At 43.5% G+C, this 18,537-nt stretch overlaps 5 protein-coding genes across 8 annotated transcripts in view; 2 read left to right on the top strand and 3 right to left on the bottom strand.

Moving 5' to 3' along the window:
• The window catches only part of RB195_022304 (uncharacterized protein), a gene marked incomplete at both ends in the record, with an annotated part of 20,250 nt that extends 17,970 nt beyond the window's left edge, over window positions 1-2,280 (bottom strand). Inside the window, 2 exons of one of the 2 annotated variants that reach the window (XM_013436167.2) lie at window positions 1,946-2,063; window positions 2,147-2,280. In XM_013436167.2, the coding sequence (XP_013291621.2) occupies window positions 1,946-2,063; window positions 2,147-2,280 (252 nt within the window). The remainder of the gene's footprint in view (window positions 1-1,945; window positions 2,064-2,146) is intronic. The other variant, XM_064209383.1, reaches the window with a different exon arrangement.
• Window positions 2,281-4,380: 2,100 nt separating this feature from the next.
• RB195_022303 (uncharacterized protein) lies at window positions 4,381-4,959 on the top strand (the record flags this gene model as incomplete). 2 transcript variants are annotated; one of them, XM_064209381.1, is made up of 1 exon in its annotated part: window positions 4,381-4,959. In XM_064209381.1, the coding sequence occupies one exon, from the start codon at window positions 4,381-4,383 to the stop codon at window positions 4,957-4,959; it is 579 nt and encodes a 192-aa protein (XP_064065262.1). The 2 variants fall into 2 exon arrangements, with proteins under 2 accessions (XP_064065262.1, XP_064065263.1); XM_064209382.1 differs by having other exon boundaries at window positions 4,519-4,959.
• A 3,751-nt stretch (window positions 4,960-8,710) lies between these two features.
• RB195_022302 (uncharacterized protein) lies at window positions 8,711-9,517 on the top strand (the record flags this gene model as incomplete). Its single annotated transcript, XM_064209380.1, has 1 exon — window positions 8,711-9,517. One exon carries the CDS (start codon window positions 8,711-8,713, stop codon window positions 9,515-9,517), a length of 807 nt encoding a protein of 268 aa, XP_064065261.1.
• Window positions 9,518-11,747: 2,230 nt separating this feature from the next.
• On the bottom strand, window positions 11,748-12,170 carry RB195_022301 (uncharacterized protein; the record flags this gene model as incomplete). The annotated part of the gene is made up of 1 exon (XM_064209379.1): window positions 11,748-12,170. The coding sequence occupies one exon, from the start codon at window positions 12,168-12,170 to the stop codon at window positions 11,748-11,750; it is 423 nt and encodes a 140-aa protein (XP_064065260.1).
• RB195_022300 (uncharacterized protein) lies at window positions 11,748-15,282 on the bottom strand (the record flags this gene model as incomplete). Of its 2 annotated transcripts, XM_064209378.1 has the most annotated exons (3): window positions 11,748-12,232; window positions 12,289-12,516; window positions 15,156-15,282. In XM_064209378.1, the coding sequence occupies 3 exons, from the start codon at window positions 15,280-15,282 to the stop codon at window positions 11,748-11,750; spliced, it is 840 nt and encodes a 279-aa protein (XP_064065258.1). The 2 variants fall into 2 exon arrangements, with proteins under 2 accessions (XP_064065258.1, XP_064065259.1); XM_064209377.1 differs by lacking the exon at window positions 15,156-15,282 and having other exon boundaries at window positions 12,289-12,418.
• Window positions 15,283-18,537: the final 3,255 nt, after the last annotated feature.

The following is an 18,537-nucleotide window of genomic DNA, read 5'->3' as shown; positions in this document are numbered from 1 at the left end:
ACCGAGGAGCCATAGAGGTAAAAAGCAACGCGTGCAGTGGTCACTTTTATGAAACAGTTGCAACGTCCCATTTACCTTTTGTGACATGTGCACGAACTTACCGCGCACGCCATTGTACCCGCGTCACTCTATTTTACCGGGACCGGTCGCACCCCGTTTTGTAGCTTTCTGACATCGACGCACCAATCCGACGCCGCGGGACCCGACGCACCACATTTTATAGCTTTTTGGCACTAGTGTACCATTTCGACATCGTAGGCCCCGTCGCACCCTACTATAACGGTTATTTGCGTCGGCGCAGCAATATTACGTCGTGGAACCCGTCGCACTTCATTTTATTTTTAGTATTCATTTTCGCTTTGGAGGGTCATCACACCTATCTAACTTCGTTAGACACGTCTCACCGCGTTCTGGAATTTTGTTACACACACATACACATAAATGACAGAATAAGCCCGTTATTGTGTTGCATGATAGAACAATGTGCTTATCGCAAATATGGAACACTGCTTTGAAAAAAGACGTATAAAACAGAAAAAAGCAGAGGACAGCATTCGTTTTGCTTCCCCACTATCCTGAGCCCAATTTTGAATCAAAAAACAGCTGTAATGGAAGACTCAGAAAGTATAGAAAGAATATGAAGACTCTCATTTGTGTTTGCTTATATTTCGAAACGTGATGAAACTAAAAGCAAAAATACTGGGTGTTCAGACGAGTTGTATCATGCTAGGAATAGTCAAAACAATGATAATAATAATGCTCGCATGTTCAGTTCTTTTCTCGTCTAAGCAAGATGGTCTCAACTACTTATCTTCAATTTACTGAACGTCGATTAATAGTGCGAATCACAGATTTTTCGGAAATTATTCTATAAGATTTTCGAACAACATTGGAGTTGGATCACTGGGTCAGCTACGTTTACTCGGTGCTCACCATTCTTGTAATATCTCGGGTTTAATGCCGAGCATGTTCGGATATAACATCTACTCACGTTTTCTGTCAGTACACAACCAAATTATCTTGTCTGATAATTTCCACTCATTTCCTAACATTCCATAACATCATATTGCAAAAAAATAGTATGCTGGCATTGCCGAACTTCTAGCTTTACTTCCACGTTCGAGCTATTTCTCTTTATAGCCTTCATCCGAACACCAAGGACGGATGTTATATCCTAAACTACACGATGGAATTCAAGTGAACTCAGAATACTACTGCGCATTAGCACTGATATGAAATTCCGCTGTCTACAACTCGGAACAAAACAAAATGGAATTCTCAGAAACATTAGATTTATCTGCAGTCAGCATGACTAGTCGGTAGCGCAAAATCTGAACGCAATTTTGCACCTTTTTAGCTTCACTGTTCTAGTGGTTCTTCTACTTTACTGTTAAATCGATTCATTTTCTTTTGATTTCTTGCGATGTTCGCCATAGGACCACAAGTTCTTCGATTCTTTGGGACTTCGACGCTCCTGTCAGGAAAACTGTAACTCCTCCGAAACAAATTGCTACGCATGAATCTCTAGACGGACTTGCTTGCTCTAGCAAATCAACCATCGATAAAATTGACCTTGCTGCATCGACGCCGCAGACGCTTGACAAAGCAGAACAAAGATCGAGTGATTGCGACAAGCGTGCAAATATCCCATAAAGGTGGTAGATGTCGGAAAAATACAAATATGCAGCCTTGCTTTAAAATCCGGCTGCGGAAGAAGAACCTCCCCTGAGTGCAGTTACAGACTGACTCCGGTGTTACACGACACACAGCCATCCTGTGTATTTTGGAAGATGACTGTAAAAAATAGGAATGGAAATCTGTCTTCTATAGCTCGCAATAATGCTTCGCACACAGAGAAGCGAAATCTCGTAAGGATGAACTTCGGATTCTTCAAATCTACAAGTTGGACACTGTAGGTTTCCTCAGTATATGTGATAGAACTTACCCTCTCATTGATTTCACGTCCATATTTTTCGTATGCAGATTCATGACAGTACGCAGAGGTGTTCAACGAAAACAACAAAATAATCGAGAACATTGTTGTCAGCTCCATTGTCAAGTTGCTAAAACAAAAACAGCAAAAGACTAGTAGAAAAAATTGACACAAAACATGGAACTAGACACCGAAGTAAGGAACACCACCCACTCCCACAACGGCAGAACCGAGTACACGTGCATGGAGCGCGGGCAGCGTCGCGTTGTGACGTCGCAGCTTATCACAAATAGAGCAGAGCAGGTAATTAAGGCAGGTATGCCCGACACATGTGAAAATAGACGCATAAGGATTTCACTGTTATAAATGTTACTCTTCAGCTATTAACCTTCAGTGACAACAAAATACAATGAGCATTCACGAGTATCAAGAAGATAGACAATAGGTATAATGATCCGTGTTTAAATGCCGGACGATCCAAATGCAAAAACATAGTCGACAAGCGCGTTATTACAGTACTAATCGTATTCGGGTCAGAAGGACCTGACACCGGGTAAAATATAGGTGGGGGGGAGGGGGAGAGAGAGAGGGGGGCACTCTGACGCACCCAAATCGAACTGCTTTCTTACTGTATTTGATCCGATTATTTGAGGCGATTCGCGGTGGAAACTGGAAAAGGTAATGGAGTCATAACAGGCGCAAAGACGTCCATAGAACACGTTAATCGTTCTCGCCGTTAAAGGCATCACCCCACGAATCTGAGGTGGTACGGATTTCAGGTGGAGTATTCGTATACGGGATCGTAGATTAAGGAGAGAGAGAGAGAGAGAGAGAGGGGGGGGGGGGTGATTCCGTCCATTTCTTCCCAATTGCAGTAAAAAGGGCCCGGAAGATACGGCTTCGAGCATTCCGGCGTGCAACTTTTTACAACGACTTCGATTGGAGCACGCCAGCCGTGTGCACACGCGACATCTTTCGGGCCGTTTTTTACGCCAATTAGCAAGAAATGGGCGGAATCACCCACCTCTGTATAATCTACGATCCCGTATACGAATACTCCACCTGAAATCCGCACCACCTTAGATTCGTGGGGTGATGCCTTTAAATCATTCCATTTGCTTAATGGGTGTCTCTAACTTCCTGACTCTTCGTGACTTCACTCAGATTACTGATTACCATTTCGCCGGAGCTTGCATCGAAGTCGAAGGAGGAATTCGACGAATGGCTCGCTGATGGTGGATTGCTGTGGAAAGAGCGACTTTGCCCCAATTGTGGCAGTCCCGTTAAAGTCGCGAAGCGGGCGAATGTGCACAGCCTTCATAAAGACTAACCCAATGGCCCTTTTTAGGGCCACAAACTTGCGAATACAAATCGAAATTGTGTGAATAAAAGTTGTTGCATGCATGCTTAGTGATCGTGGATTGCTATGGTATTCATTTTCGGTTCTTTTTTTTTTCTTTGGAAGTAACACGTGATATTACTTAATTATTTATTTGTCGCAAACTCGTTCGGAGTAGAACGTAGTTGGGGCTGGCCACTCTGTGACGCCCTTATTTGTGGAAGTAAATAACTAAATTAGTCGGGGCCCTAAGAATTAAGCATTAGTTATAGAGGATTATTGACATATAAGCGGAAGAACGAATCTAAAGAAGTGCCGCCGGGAATATAGTATTGCGCTAGCAGCGTTGCCGAGCGAGGACGGGACTCGCACGTCTTCTCGTCGTGAGATAGAATTCATTACGGAGAGGCTCTACTCGAACCTTTTCCCTTCATCAACTCCTATTTCAAGCCCGATCATCCCCACTGGTGAAGCTCCACCACGGATTCTAACTTCGGAAGTACGAGTCGCTGTCAAGAGCATGAAACCTTTCACAACCCCCGGACCTGATTTTATATCAGCAGACTTTCTTCGGGCTGGTGGCCATCCAATTCATGTAATCTTAGCAGTGCACATGGCATCCTACCTTCAGAAAGAAAAGATCCCAGACCAGTGGAAGACGTCGCAAACCGTTCTTATCCATAAGAGGGCCTTCGGAGCTACTGTCCGATGTGCTTGTTGAGCGTGCTATACAAAGTATTCACAAAGATCATCCTCACGAGCATATCTAGGACACTGGATGAAGCCCAACCTGGATTCCGTCATAGAGTTCAGCTGTATGGACCACATCCAGACCGTGTCGAGGGTCATACAGGTTTGCCGGAAATACCGCTTGCCCCTTGTTCTAACCTTCGTCGACTATGAGAAAGACTTCGAAAGCGTAGAAACAAATGTAACACTGTTAGCGCTGGTCGATCAAGGTGTGAATACGTCGTATGTGAGGACATTAGCCAATTGCTGCGATCGATGCACCACTATGATACAGCTTTTCCACCTTCCCCATTGGAAAGGGGTACGACAAGGCGATACTACATCGCCGAAGCTGTTCACGGCTGCATTGTAATGGATAATGAAATCACTTTCCTGGGAAGAAAGAGGCATACGCGTTGATAGAAGATTTCTCTCGAACCTTCGTTTCGCGGACGATATCGTTCTCAGGGGAAACAGGGAAGAGAATAGGACTGCGAATAAACAGAGAACACAGTTAATGAAGAACGCCTACTGCGAGAACGGAGGAGTAGAACTTGAAGGCTCCCAAATCGTGGAAACTTCGTCATACGTATACCTCGGATGTTCCATGAACATGGAAAACGACTTGAAGGAAGAACTGAGTAAAAGAATGAGAGCAGCGTGGGCAGCATTCGCACCTGTCAGGGAAACTACGGACCAAGGTGCGGATCTTCCACCCCATCTGTTCGACTCGACAGTTCTTCCAGCGCTCTGTTACGCAGCGGAGATGTGGGCAGACACCGCTGCCACGTCTAGAAAGCCACTTACTACCCAAAATGCCCTTGAAAGATGCCTTCTGAAGTTTAACCGGCGCTTAAGAGGAATGTCCCGAAGAATCGACGATAGATGGACTAAAAGGACGCTAGAGTGGATCCCAAGAGATGTTAAACGCCCTCGTGGGAGACCGCCAACGAGATAAGGTTACGTGTTCGCTATACGGATGGACTGGCTGGGAGCTCAGCTGGATACGGCTCAAGGATCTCGTCAACGTCACTCACGAAATTTGAGAACATTTTGGATTACCATGGCGAGGGAACGAAACGAGTGATTCTGGAACTCGCAGGTTCAGTGAAGACGGGCCATCTAAGCATCTAAGTAAATAATAACATGTAAGCTAAAGTTACTAGGAGAAAAAAGTAAGAGAGATCGTCCAGAAGTAAGGGTGCCACTGAGTGGCCCCACAACTACATTTTCTCACTTATTTGGAAGATTTGGTAAAGTTAAAACAGTAGTAGTTCCAGCTTTAACTTCCTTTTTCTTGGTAGCTTCAACCTATATGCCGTGGATCCTCTAAGACTGATGCTTAAGTTTTAGAGCCCCGACTAATCCGCTACTCAATTGTGCTCCATGATCTTTTTCGCGAGTAAACGCTCTCGTGGGAGACTGCCAACGAGATGGCGTTATGTGCTCGCTACACGGATTAACAGGCGTCGGCGCACCATTCCGACGCAGTGGGACCGGTCTCGCCGTATTTGATAGATTTGTGACGTCGGCGCACAAACACATGCACACATACATACACACATGTATGCACACATACATACACATATACACACATACATACACACGCGGACTAAACGCGCTGGTGGATAAGTAAACATGCTATTACATAGCGTCCGGCTAAAGCCGGACTTCAGGCTTATTTGGGTGTTCGCTTCGCTCGCCTTCACCGATCAATAAAAAATGACAAAAATAACAGTAGCGACTACATATTTTTGGAAAACTATATCTGCGTTTTTCTATCAACGCTTTATTCAATTTTTTTACCCGAAAATTTAAGCATAGATGAAAGATTTTTTTTTTCCCTAAACGCTCAGTTCTATATTTGGAGAGCAATCCAGCTTAATTTTTCATCGCTGTTTCTCTCAAACCTCTACGATTTGGAAACTATTCAAACTATGAGTCTCCTCCATTCTCAAGAGATAAGATATTAGCACATCATTCTCATTAGCAAAAAATGATGCGCTAATATCTTATCTCCTGATAACGTGAACACCACTATCGTAGTGACACAAATAACGTTCTACGTCGAATCCCGTAAACTGTTGGCTACTATGTGTTGTATTTAAGCAGCCGTTCGCACGTGTGTTTCCTTCTTTTGAAGAAAGGATGTTAGCAGCGTTAGGGAGACATGTTGGGAAATAGATATGTGAAGGAAACATAGAAACCCATTCCACTGCGCTGGGGCTCCCTGTATGCAAGGTTTTGCATCATTATGGAGTATTTTCGTCACACAGACAAACACACACACACACACACACACACACACACACACACACACACACACACACACACACACACACACACACACACACACACACACACACACACACACACACACACACACAAACACACACACACAAACACATACACACACACGGACTAAGCGCGTTATTATATAGCATTTTTTCTCATGTTCTTGTAAACATTCTTCACTTTTTTTGAAATTTTCATTCCTCATTCAGTGCTCTCCATGAAAAACACAAATATCCCAGTCAGCTTCAACGTCCTTCAACCAACCGCAAAAAACCGGCGATGAAAATGCTCATTTTGCCATGTTGTCCCTCCGCTTTAATGATCTGAGAAAACAAGAATCAATTAAGTAAAAAAATAGGTAAAACATTGTCTTATAGAATGAGAAATCTTCTCTCGAATGTCATATATTCTTTACTTTTGTTTCTATTGTTTCTCCTTCAACTTAATTCAACTCAAAGTTTTCCCCATATCGGTTTAAATAAGGACGCACGACAACAAAACTGCAGTCATATGAAAAGACCCTTTTTCCATGACGGCAGTACAGGTCAAAGGAAAGTTTACGCGTCAGGTATAATACGTGACTAGTATGTGATTCGATTCGCGCAAGTTATACCAAAAAAAAGGAACAATTACAAAAAAACAGGACAAATGAGTTAGTGGAGATTCTGTATCCCAATAAAATTAAAAGGGGCACTGTCATCAGTGTGTTAAGGAAGCACATTTGATAATTTACTGCTCACTTGGAGATATGGTCGAATCAAAATGAATTGGAGCCTGGTGCATTTGCGTCGTGTGAAGCCGCTTCTCACATGAACATATTACAAGCGGGTACAGACAACTTTTTGAAATATTTGTAATTCTTACGCATAGCCTCCTGCTTCAAAGGCATCACCCCACGAATCTGAGGTGGTGCAGATTTCAGGTGGAGCATTCGTATACGGGATGGGAGACTACGGAAAGGGGGGGGTCATTCCGTCCATTTCTTCTTAATTGCCGTAAAAAACGGCCCGGAAGATGCGGCGCCGCACAAGGCTGGCGCGCTCCAGTCAAACTACCTGTAGAAAATAATGCGCCAAAACCCCTGAAGCCGTAGCTTCTGGGCCGTTTTTTACGGCAATTAGGTAGAATTGGACGGAATGACCCCCTCTACGTAGTCTCTCATCCCGTATACGAATACTCCACCTGAAATCTGCACCACCTCAAATTCGTTGGGTGATGCCTTTAACTGTTCCGCACGATTATTGAAACTGATAGATAACTACTATGATGATAGATAAAGGGTGTGGTATAAAGTACCGTTCGCTGTTATGGTTATTTTTCGGGTCATAACGGCTTTTACGTCCAAGATTCCTGCAGGCAGCGCTCTGCCCACTCATTAATTGCATCGTTCTCTGCCTACCGTACAACAAATATATCCTGCTGAGCCACCGTCTCGGTCTGTTCGAGTAATAGAATAATAATAATAATAAGTAGGGTAATAAAAACCCTAAGACTCTAGTCACCCACTTTTATAGTCTGGTGCATCGGCTAAAACAAGCCAATACTCCCTCGTCAAAGAGCAACATCTTTGAGACCAGAAGAAGAGAATAGCTCATTAGTAAAGAGCACAGAGGTCCAATCAAAGACCTAGAAGCAGTTGATTCATCCCACTTTTGGAACATTTCGCTCCCGTACACAGTACCTGGAGCTAAATCTTCGAATAATCACAACAAATTTAAATTTTGGGGAGAAATTGCCAATAACATGGCTCTTCATTTCCATAAGACACCAAATGTGTTGAGCGCACCAACGCTCAAAAATTAAGTCTCCAGATATAAGAAGTACACAACAAAGACTGATTGACCTACTGTAGGCGAAGAGAGCTACAAAAAATGTAGGTAGGCAATTACCCTCTTAAAGAGCGGTATAAGGCAGATTTGAGAAAGCAAAGAAAATCTGCAAACATTGTACAATGAAATAAGGGACAAGTACAGAAATTGTAAAAATAAATCTGATAAGAAAGATTTAATGCTTGAAATGGAGCAAATTAAAGATGAGCCTCAGCTGCAAGCGGCTATCGCAGAGGCAAATGACCTCATATTTATGCGGACTGCTCGATTAGACGAAAGCAGTTGCATTTTGGACAGAATGAGTGTAAAACTCGGGTACACTATCCGATGTACAAGGGCTGAAAACCAAAATTCAGATGAGGTAGAAACCCAACTCACACAAAATGATGACGGCGAACAAAATAGCCACCATAATCATAGGAGCGATAGAGAGAAGCCGGACCCTCGTCAGGTGAAAAGGGTTTAGCTCATGGGGTGCAGTTCAGGTGAAGGGGGTCCTTTCGCCAACCGCCCAAAATTGAATGGGGTAATTTCGCCAACCGTTCAAAACTGAAGGGGGTCGGAGCACCGGCTCCGACTATTGCTATGACCATGATGAGAGCGAACCGAGCACTTCACAATCAGGGTTGCCAAATTCAGTCGATTCGGAACAGAATCAAACAGAACATTTCCGTTATCGATCGATTAAACCTCCCCAAGCATCTCTACCGAGATGCTAAAGAGTTCGCCGAATACTGGGCAATTTTTGAGACACTAGTTCACAAAACCAAGGAGCTAGATGTTATGGAGAAAATCTTGCTACTTAAGGAAAACTTGAGAGTCAGAGCTCAGACTGCCAAAAAAGACATAAAACTAATTCCAGAAAACTACAACTGGATCATAAAAACATTGCAGGAAACATACTGCAATAAAAGTATAAACAGGTCTCAAATAATGCAAAAACTGGTTAATATGAGGCCAGCTAACAGCTCAGCAGATAATAGTTCAGTTGTTTTCGATCAAATTCACGTCTTGGTCAACCAAATGATAACAGCAGGTTATGATGTGCAAAATACCTGTGACCCCATATGGTGCGAAGCCGTCATAGCAAAGTTCCCATCGGACATCATACAACCTGTTTTGATATCTGGTCAAGCATTCGAGCAACAAACAATCGAAGACCTTTTGGCGCAGATAAAGAAAGAAGTTGCCGCAAAAAGTTATATCGAAAACAGATTGGGTCGCTCAATAAACAATAAAGTGAGTACTCCAAAAGCAAAGTACATCAGCCAGCAACCTCTAGCCAATGAGTGGTGCTTGTTTTGCCACAAAGGTCATCATCCAATGTTGTGCAGAACAGTGACTGAACAGAACAGTCGGCGCAAAATAATAGAAGATGATAACAGATGCTAGAAATGCTGTTCACCTAACCATACCAGCTTTGATTGTCAGAAACCAGAGTGTTTCCAATGCGGACACTTTAAGAAGGAACCAAAGCAGCAGAAAAACCAGGTGCTAGCATGGAATTCAAGTCAAAGGAATATAAATGGTCAGAATAACACAAGACCGATGTACGCAACGAATCGTGACGGGGAAAATCCGGCAAATCATAACGACGGGAGAAAAGTAACGTTGAATAATACTCACGCGGGTGCTGAGAAACTATTTTCAGACACAGAATAAATAAATAACGCATCCCAGTTAGTTCTCATGACAAGTGAAGGGATCATTTGGAATTGCAATAAGAAGGAATTTGAGAAAGTGCTTTTTTTTCTTCGATGCTGGAGCACAGAAAACTGTGATTGAAGAGTCACTAGCCAAACGTTTTGGCCTACCTCTAGAGACCACTTAGATATGCACTATATCCAGAAATGGTAGACTTATTGAGTGCTTCAAAAGTCACATAGTACATATGAGGATTGGTACAGCTTTTGGTGGAGTGATCAACATGAAAATTCAAACTAAACCTGTGATCACAAATGATCAGTTTCCCAGTGTAAATCTAAGCCCAGTTGATGTTGATTTTCTCAAAGAGAACAATATTTGTCTGGCAAACACAAAGCTTAGAAGGGAACATCAAACTCCACATGTTTTAGTAGGACCACACTACTATCATGGTCTAGTAGCTGGTCCTTGTCATTTAGTAAAGACCTCCAGTGGTCTATATATCGCAAAAAACGTATTCGGACGATTTACGGAAAGGGAGCTGCTGATGCAGAGAACAAAAAAGATAATCTGTGCTACGCACTCACTGATTTACGTGAAAACAGCGAACAAGAGATTTTGAGAAAAATGTTCGAACTCGAAGGTCTTGGTGTATCAGCACAAGAGTGTCAAGAAGACGACGTGATCCAGAAAAGCCTTGAAGAATACTCAAAGAGAATTTCTTTTGAACAAGGACGCATAAATGCTCCATTCCCTTCGAAAGAAAACATTTTTGAACTTGAGAATAATTACGCTGTAGGTATTCGCCGCCCGGAATCACTGCAAAGGATGCTCCAGCAAAACCATCTACAACGTGAATGGTACAGCAAAATCCTCAAAAATTACGAAGAAACCGAATTAATCGAGCAATTCGAAGACGCTGAATCTAGCGCGGTAGGAGTCTACTACGTGCCGCATTCAGGCGTTTGGAAAGCAAACAAGAAAACGCCTTTGAGAATAGTTTTTGATACTTCCTCAAAACGAAGGGGAAAGCTATCATTTAATGACGTGATTCACAAAGGAGAGTCATTCATTAACAAAATTCACGGCATTTTGTAAGCATCAAGATGCAACAAAATCATTCTGATTTGCGACAGTGAAACCGCCTTCACTCAAATTATTCCCTTCGAATAGAAACTTGTGCAGATTTTTGTGGCTGAAAAATATGAACCTTCCACCAACTAGAAATAACCTGGTACACTTCAAGTTCAAAAGACTCCCTTTTGGAGTAACAGCATCTCTAAGCATTCTCAATATGTGCTTGACGTCATTCTTGAGCAGCCAAAACACAGATCTTGCCACTGAAATTGGCAAGAACAAATAAATCGATAATATCATGATGACTGCCGACACTGTAGAGGAAGCTCTACAAGGGTATCGAGAATCTAAGATACTATTCGCGAAAGTCGGTATGAATTTGAGGGAGTACATATCAAATTCAAATGAGGTTAACTTTCAAACACCGAGTCGTGATCACCTTGATCACCTTGACTCCCGTTGGTCTTCGAACCGGTCGAGCGGGCGCCAGTAATTCTTCCATTTGTCCCGGTCGCGTGCCAGAGTAGCCCAGTGGTTCCTCCTTTCGCGTGGGACACGAAGAGCATCGTAATTTTCTTTGAAGGACTTCGTGAAGAAATCTGACCATCGGGTCGGCGGTCTTCCTGTATTGCGCTTAATATCGCGGGGAATCCAGTCGCTCACGGCTCTGGTCCAACGGTTGTCGTTAAAGCGTTCACGTCTCCGCCCCCCCTTTTTTTTTTTTTTTTAAACGCGGCGGCGTCTCTGATCTTCGATCGCTGACGTAGGAGAGAACTTCGAATCCCGTCTCTCACTTGCTTGAAACGGGATACTCCTAGCATCACTCTCTCAATTGCGCGTTCAATGACGCTCACCGCGTTTTCTTCCTGCTTGCGAAGTGCCCAGGTTTCTGAGGCATAGGTCAAAGCAGGAAGTACGGTGGTGTTGAGAGGTGAGCACGGAGCCGGGTGTTCTTGGTCTTTTTCACTACGTCCTCGATGCTCTTGTACGCTCCTAGCGCTCTTCTCCTCCTGCCCAGCTCGGGGGCCAGGTCGTTCATCATGTTCAATTCCCGACCCAGATAGACGTAGCTGGTGCATTCGGATATGTTCGTTCCGTTGAGCGTGAATGGGGCATCCGAGATCCATCCGTTCCGCATGAACATCGTCTTTTGAAGATTCAGCTCAAGACCGATGCATCCACATGTTTCGGCGAATTCGGTCAGCATTCGTTCCGCTTGGCTGATGCTAGGTGTTATCAGTACGATGTCATCAGCAAAGCGCAAATGGTGTAGCTGCCGACCATCGATCTTCACTCCCATGTCGTCCCATTCCAACTTTCGCATTGCGTTCTCGAGGGTGGCTGTGAATATTTTGGGTGAGATTGTATCACCCTGTCGAACCCCCTCTTCACGTCAATGATGATATTCTTGTAGAATGGCGAGATTCCGGTCGTGAAGTTACTGTACAACTCTCGAAGCACCTTTATGTACTGAGTGGGAACGCCTTGGTTGTCCAAGGCTTCCACGACCGCTTCCGTCTCAACTGAGTCAAAGGCCTTCTTCAAGTCGATGAAAGTGAGACAGAGCGGCATCTTGTACTCTCGTGATACCTCGATGAGTCTCGAAACAGTGTGAATATGGTCGATCGTGCTGAATCCTTTTCGAAACCCTGCTTGCTCGCATGGTTGTCCTTCATCCAAGACCTTTTCAATCCTATTAAGGATCACTCTTGTGAAGAGTCGTGATAGACTGGAAAATGGTTCTCTAAAATTTCTGGGTGTCGACTACAATGCAATCCGAGATAATTTCAAAGTTACGACACATTTTCGACCAGTCAGTCAACTGACAAGAAAGGATATCGTTAGCCAAACAAATTCGGCTTATAATCCTATCACACTCGCTGGACCTCTCCTTGTCAAACTTGAAGCAATGATGAGAGAAGTATTTGAAAATAAAAATCTTGAATGGAGAGGCGCCCTTGATCCAGCCATCTGTGAACGATGGAACAAACATTGCGAAGACGTCAACAACGCAGTGATCTCAGTTTCCAGATCCATCTCTCAACAAGGTAGCAAAGTGCGCCTGTGGGTATTCGCCGACGCTAGTAATGTGGCGATAGCAACATGCGCATATTTTCAGTATTGGCATTTTCATGCCAATACGCGTTGACAAGTCAGTAATATCCAATATGTGTGGACATACTGGACAAGTTCCTATCGTCTCAGATAGCGATGTGGTGGTTGAAATCAGCATTAAAAAAAACTACTCATATTCGTTGCAAATCAACGCGAAAGAATTACCAACTTGCGGGACCAACTTGAAATAGATGGCCCCCCTCAGAATTCTTCCATGTTGATACTTCACACAACCCTGCTGATGCGGGTATCCGTAGTCTTACAACTCAACAAATCAATAACCATGTTTGGGTGGAAGGACCACGTTGGTTAGAACAAAACTCAAGCACATGGCCGTAAAGGTCCATTGATACAACCACAGAAGTGGCCAACACAAAAGAGGAGTGTGCGGAACAAAGTCATTATACACTCGAAGATCTTACGAAACAATTTCGTGATAAGAAAGTAATCCACGACCAGAAAAGGATAATTCGTCATGAATCACGCCTACAAAATGCGTATCTGCACTTGGATACAAAATCACCTATCTTCATTCCCGAAGAATCCGAACTGGTTCGACTAATCCTGCTCAAGGTTCACAATGAAAACACACACTGCAGGGAGGATCATACCCTAACTATCGCACTCCAAAGATTCTCTATTCCCATTTTACCTGTGCTTTCAAAAAGTATTTGGGCAAATGCACAACACTCAAAAAGTAGCAAGGACTCTAATAATAATAATAATAATAATAATTGGTACTCCAAGATTGAGTCCTGGTCTCAAAACCGTTTCAAAACACTGGGTGTGATTCACATCGACTTGATCTCCTTCGAGAAAGTGAGAAAGTGGATTACAAACAACCAAGACATCTGAAAAGAACACATCCAGAGCTCGAAGAAATAGTATTAATCGAGCAAGATCTGATACCTAGAGGAAATTGGCCGTGCGGCAAAGTAGTGGACGTGACCTCTGTTGATGGCCTGATAAGGTCAGCAAAAATCCTCATGTCAAATTATCGGGTCATCCAAAGTCCAAAGGCTGGCGCGCTCCAGTCGAACTCCTTGCAGAAAATAGTGCGCCGGAACGCCTCAAGCCGTATCTTCCGGACCGTTTTTCACGGCAATTAGGAAGAAATGGACGAAACCCCCCCCCCCCCTCCATAGTCTCCCATCCCGTATACGAATACTCCACCTGAAATCCGTACCACCTCAGATTCGTGGAGTGATGCCTTTAAGTTGGAAATAGAAAAACCTTTTCAACGAGACACGATTATTCACCCATATGCGCCCGTCAAAACGTTTTCAATATCACTGTGATCTCAATACAGAAACTTGCAAGTGCAATCTCAAACAAACGATTTGCGATATCAAAGGGGGGCTTCATTTGCCCTTTCTGAACATTTCCGTATTGCAGCGTAATGTGCCTCTTACACGGAAGCTCAAATTCAATTTGATCACTGAATAAGCAAGATCAGGTGCGAATGCAGCAGCTCGATAAACGATTGCCTGTGTCCAGAAGACTCAATTAGTGCACTTAGAAACAATAGCGAGGCTAAACTACCTCTAGAAACACCTTTTGGAACCCTAAAGGTGATGTCGGAGGATGTCAAAGCTATTTCAATGAAGAAGTGGTCATAAGGCTAGAGTCAAAAATTCTCCAAGATTGCAGGAGAACCAGAACCACTGCATTGTTAAAGCTACGAATGTTACCGGACGCTACAATTATCCAACAGGTAACTAACGTTTACCTGCGAGTCTCCAAAGCAAATGTTTGTCACAGCCTTACTTGAAACCCAGCGGTTCACTTAGTTGTGGAGCAACCGAAAGGAGCCAAGTTCGGCTACGTTTCCAGGAGTCTGTCGTGATGGAAGAATGTGCAGTCCAGTGGGGTAGCAAGCACTAGAAATTCGTGCTAGCAGGTAACCTGTACTACCACATACATGTGCGCAACTCCTCAATCTTCGACCACCAGTCTTACACAGTTGGCTTGGGTCACCGTGATTCGCGGACATAAGTATGCCGGACGTGAGCCCAACTATCTCTGCACATGGTCTATTACTCTGATTTACATAACGAAATGCATAATCCACATTCTCAAAACATTGCTCGTGACGGCATGACGAATCCAGCCCAACGAGTGCATTGGTCAGCAACCGATTCAACGGTTAGTTGATACTATGCAGCCACAAGCAAGCAAAAATCAGTTGGCTTACCGATCAAGTGGCTGCCATTGTTATCAGCCCAATGCACTCGTTGGGCTGGATTCGCCATGCCGTCACGAGCAATGTTTTGAGAATGTGGATTATGCATTTCGCTGCGTAAATCAGAGTAATAGACCATGCTATGTAGGTTAGGGCAGCAAACACGTGCAGAGATAGCTGGGCTCACGTCCGGCATACTTATGGATCGGGTCCTCTCGAGTTGCCCGCTTGTGGGCTACCAGCCAACGGGAGTACCAGAGCGGTTTAGACCGCGCAGTAAAAATGACAGAGATCAAAAGATCAAAGGTGCAGCCAATAATATAGGTGACTTTGAACTTTGCATTTCATAGTGCCTTACACGGTACGGGTTTGATCACGTGTTTCAATAGGAGAGAATGTACAAAGTTAATATCTGTTTATTTTTTCCATTGTATATACATGTTATCAGTTATGTTCATACACGTTTGCACAAAAGCATGTTATCCCGGTTGGCTCTCTCAAAGATATAATCGTCTTGGACAAAGTACTCCAATTACAACTATGTACCTTCTCGGGTGGCCGCAGTCAATTACAAATTTGTTTCATTATGCACTCAAAAGCACTTTGGCGCATCATCAAGAGCAGTGGAAGTTACATCTAGACTATTCATTAAGGGCGGATTCAAGATACGGACCACCTGAACACGTATAAATAGTGACTGTTGAGGCGAGGTGAAAAGCATAAAAGAAACACAAAATCATGTTTTCTTCCGTTGATGCTATGCTCTCCATTGACGATCTAGACAGGCGCGACATCGCCACACTACTACACCATCTGCTCCCTCGCCTCAACAGTCTCGAAAAAGCCTGCCAAACGCTTATGGAAAGGACTGCTCCTAAGTCCAGCTGCGCATTCTGCACCATGGACGAGAATCGTGATAATCACCACGCCGGGAGATGTCCAAGTTTCCCAGATTCAGTCTCCAAAACAGCACAGGCGATAAAGCTGAACCGCAGCCGCCCGCGAAGCGGCCATACAAGAAGTAACCACTAACTCAACGTCAACCGTCATCGTCTTCAACAACCCATTAGCAAACCACCACCAATCATCAACGCACCTGCACCAAGCCGAACTCTCAAGCCACCACCAGCAATTTACTATCGAGAAGCCACTATCAAGTCAACGTCAACACATCACCCACGCCACTCCACAAACTCCGCAACAGTCCAGCCGTACGAAGGAAATAATTTGCCAAACTAGAAATTGTTGTCGTGATTTATTAATTTCGTGTTGTCGCCCGCGGCAGTATCGTCGACCCCGATGATAGATAAGGGGCGTGGTACAAAGTACCGTTCGCTGTTATGGTTATTTTTCGGCTCATAACGACTTGTACCGTCCAAGAGTGCGGCAGGTAACGCTCTGCCCACCCATCACTTCGCTCACATTAATTGCACCGTTCTCTGCCTGCTGTACAATAAATATATTCTGCTGAACCACCGTCTCAGTCTGTTCAATTAATGTAATAAAAACCCTAAGTCTCTAGTCACTCACTTTTATACAGTGGAGTCAAAACCAACTGAAGGCTGAAGCATTTGCATAAGTGGCAGCCCGCGATGTACCATTTTAGAGCTGCGATCGTCGGAATTTTACTCCACCCTGCGGTCCGACCGCAGCAAAAAAGAGTCCCGTCTCAATCTCAATCGTCAGTCTCACCGAGCTACTTTGAGCACAGTCGCTATAAAAGCTCGTTTTGAGCTCTTTGTGTAGAAAGTGAATGAATTAACTAGAGTGTCAGCCATAACAAAACAAAGAAAGACTTTACAAAGCATGTCATTTTATATAACCACACGTTTAGTCCGGGTGTATGTTTGTCTGGCGTGTCACGAAAATTCTCTATAAAGACGCGAAACTTTCAACTGAGGAGAACCGAACCAAAGCCACCCTCTTGATAGGTCAGGTTTCTGCCACGGGGTCACTATCGAGGAGTGTGTCGATGTATATGAAACTCTTGATAGGACAAGTTACTTTTAGGCATGTGTTAGGAAGAGCTTATAAACCTTTACGAGCATGTTCACCACCAATTCTACAAAACAGTGGAAGCGATTAGTCCTTTGAATATACGGATGGATTTTTGTTTTTGTTTGGCAATAACAAATCACAGACTTATCGCATTCTCTTTCGAAATATTACTTCTGAAGTTTTTCAAAGCTGGAGTACCTTTTTCTTGCTGAACTTTAAAGAAAAGAAACAAAGAAGACTTTTCTCCAGGTTTTACTGATGAAACATACTTAAGAATCAGAATAAATAAGAGAATAATTATGTCTTAAATGTTGCTGCGGATAATACATGATATGATATTCAAAAGTTTCAGTTAAACACGAGAAGAGATTTAAATGTGGAAGTTTGTTGTACGTTTAATTCACGCATTAACGGAATTGAACGGAACTTGACCAATTCGATGCGTAATCGACAATGCTGATCACGAATATATACAGGTCGCTGGTGACATCCTTCGGCAACAATCGATTTTGTCACCCTCCCTTGCTTCCGCACTATTGATTCATAGGCCAATTTCATGTTGTTGAAATTGGTCTATTTTTCCTTTATAGATGGCGAAAACATGACAGCTGAAGCTTTTTACATTTGTAAATAACAAGCTACACATATGCTGAGAAGCTTTCGAGCTCCTTAAAATAATTTGTGGACTTCTTACGTGATGTGTTATCTCTTTTGATAGCAAACGTAATTTAGGCACGGACTTTCTTCTAAAACTGGTATTTGTGCTGGCAACACAACCTTTTTGAGCACAAATACCAGTTTTAGAAGATACCAGTTTAGCTTGCCTGCTAAAATTTTTTTTTAAAGTCGCACGTGTAGACCGATACCACACAGCTGAAAGACTGTAGATGAGTACTTTTGTTTTTGTGGACGTGGGAATGCCCACTCTCCGGACGTCTTTCCTTGGTCTAATTCGAATTAGTCGCGTGGAAATTTGAAATCATACTCTGATGTCGATACTTATACTTATGTTTAGTCTCGTGTTCGGTATGAAAATTTAGAACTATTCTAAAGTTGTGATGTATAATCTTTTAGAAGTCTATTCTGGTGAGAAGTACACAAAACCCGAGACAATTGTAGCTTGCGCCCGATGTATCCAACCAGATGAGCGCAATACGCCTTCGATTGGGGCCTGGCAAAGACGCGAAAGAGTATATGTTAAGGAAAGAAAGATCGTGTGTTACAGAAGACGCGTCGCACTCGACTGGAGGTGTTTGGCGCTAACTATATAGTGTTTGTGGATGAAGGTTATTCCTAAAAGAGTCATGTGTGAGCAGAGAAGCAGAGAAGATTACCAGTGTTTAAAGAGAATCAGTTTGTAGATATTGGTATGCACCAGACGACCAGTGTACACTAG

Source organism: Necator americanus, chromosome X (genome assembly GCF_031761385.1).
Source record: "Necator americanus strain Aroian chromosome X, whole genome shotgun sequence".
In the NCBI taxonomy this organism is placed as follows: domain Eukaryota; kingdom Metazoa; phylum Nematoda; class Chromadorea; order Rhabditida; family Ancylostomatidae; genus Necator; species Necator americanus.
Note: the sequence above shows the minus strand (reverse complement) of the source record. Positions and strands in the feature narration are given on the sequence as shown.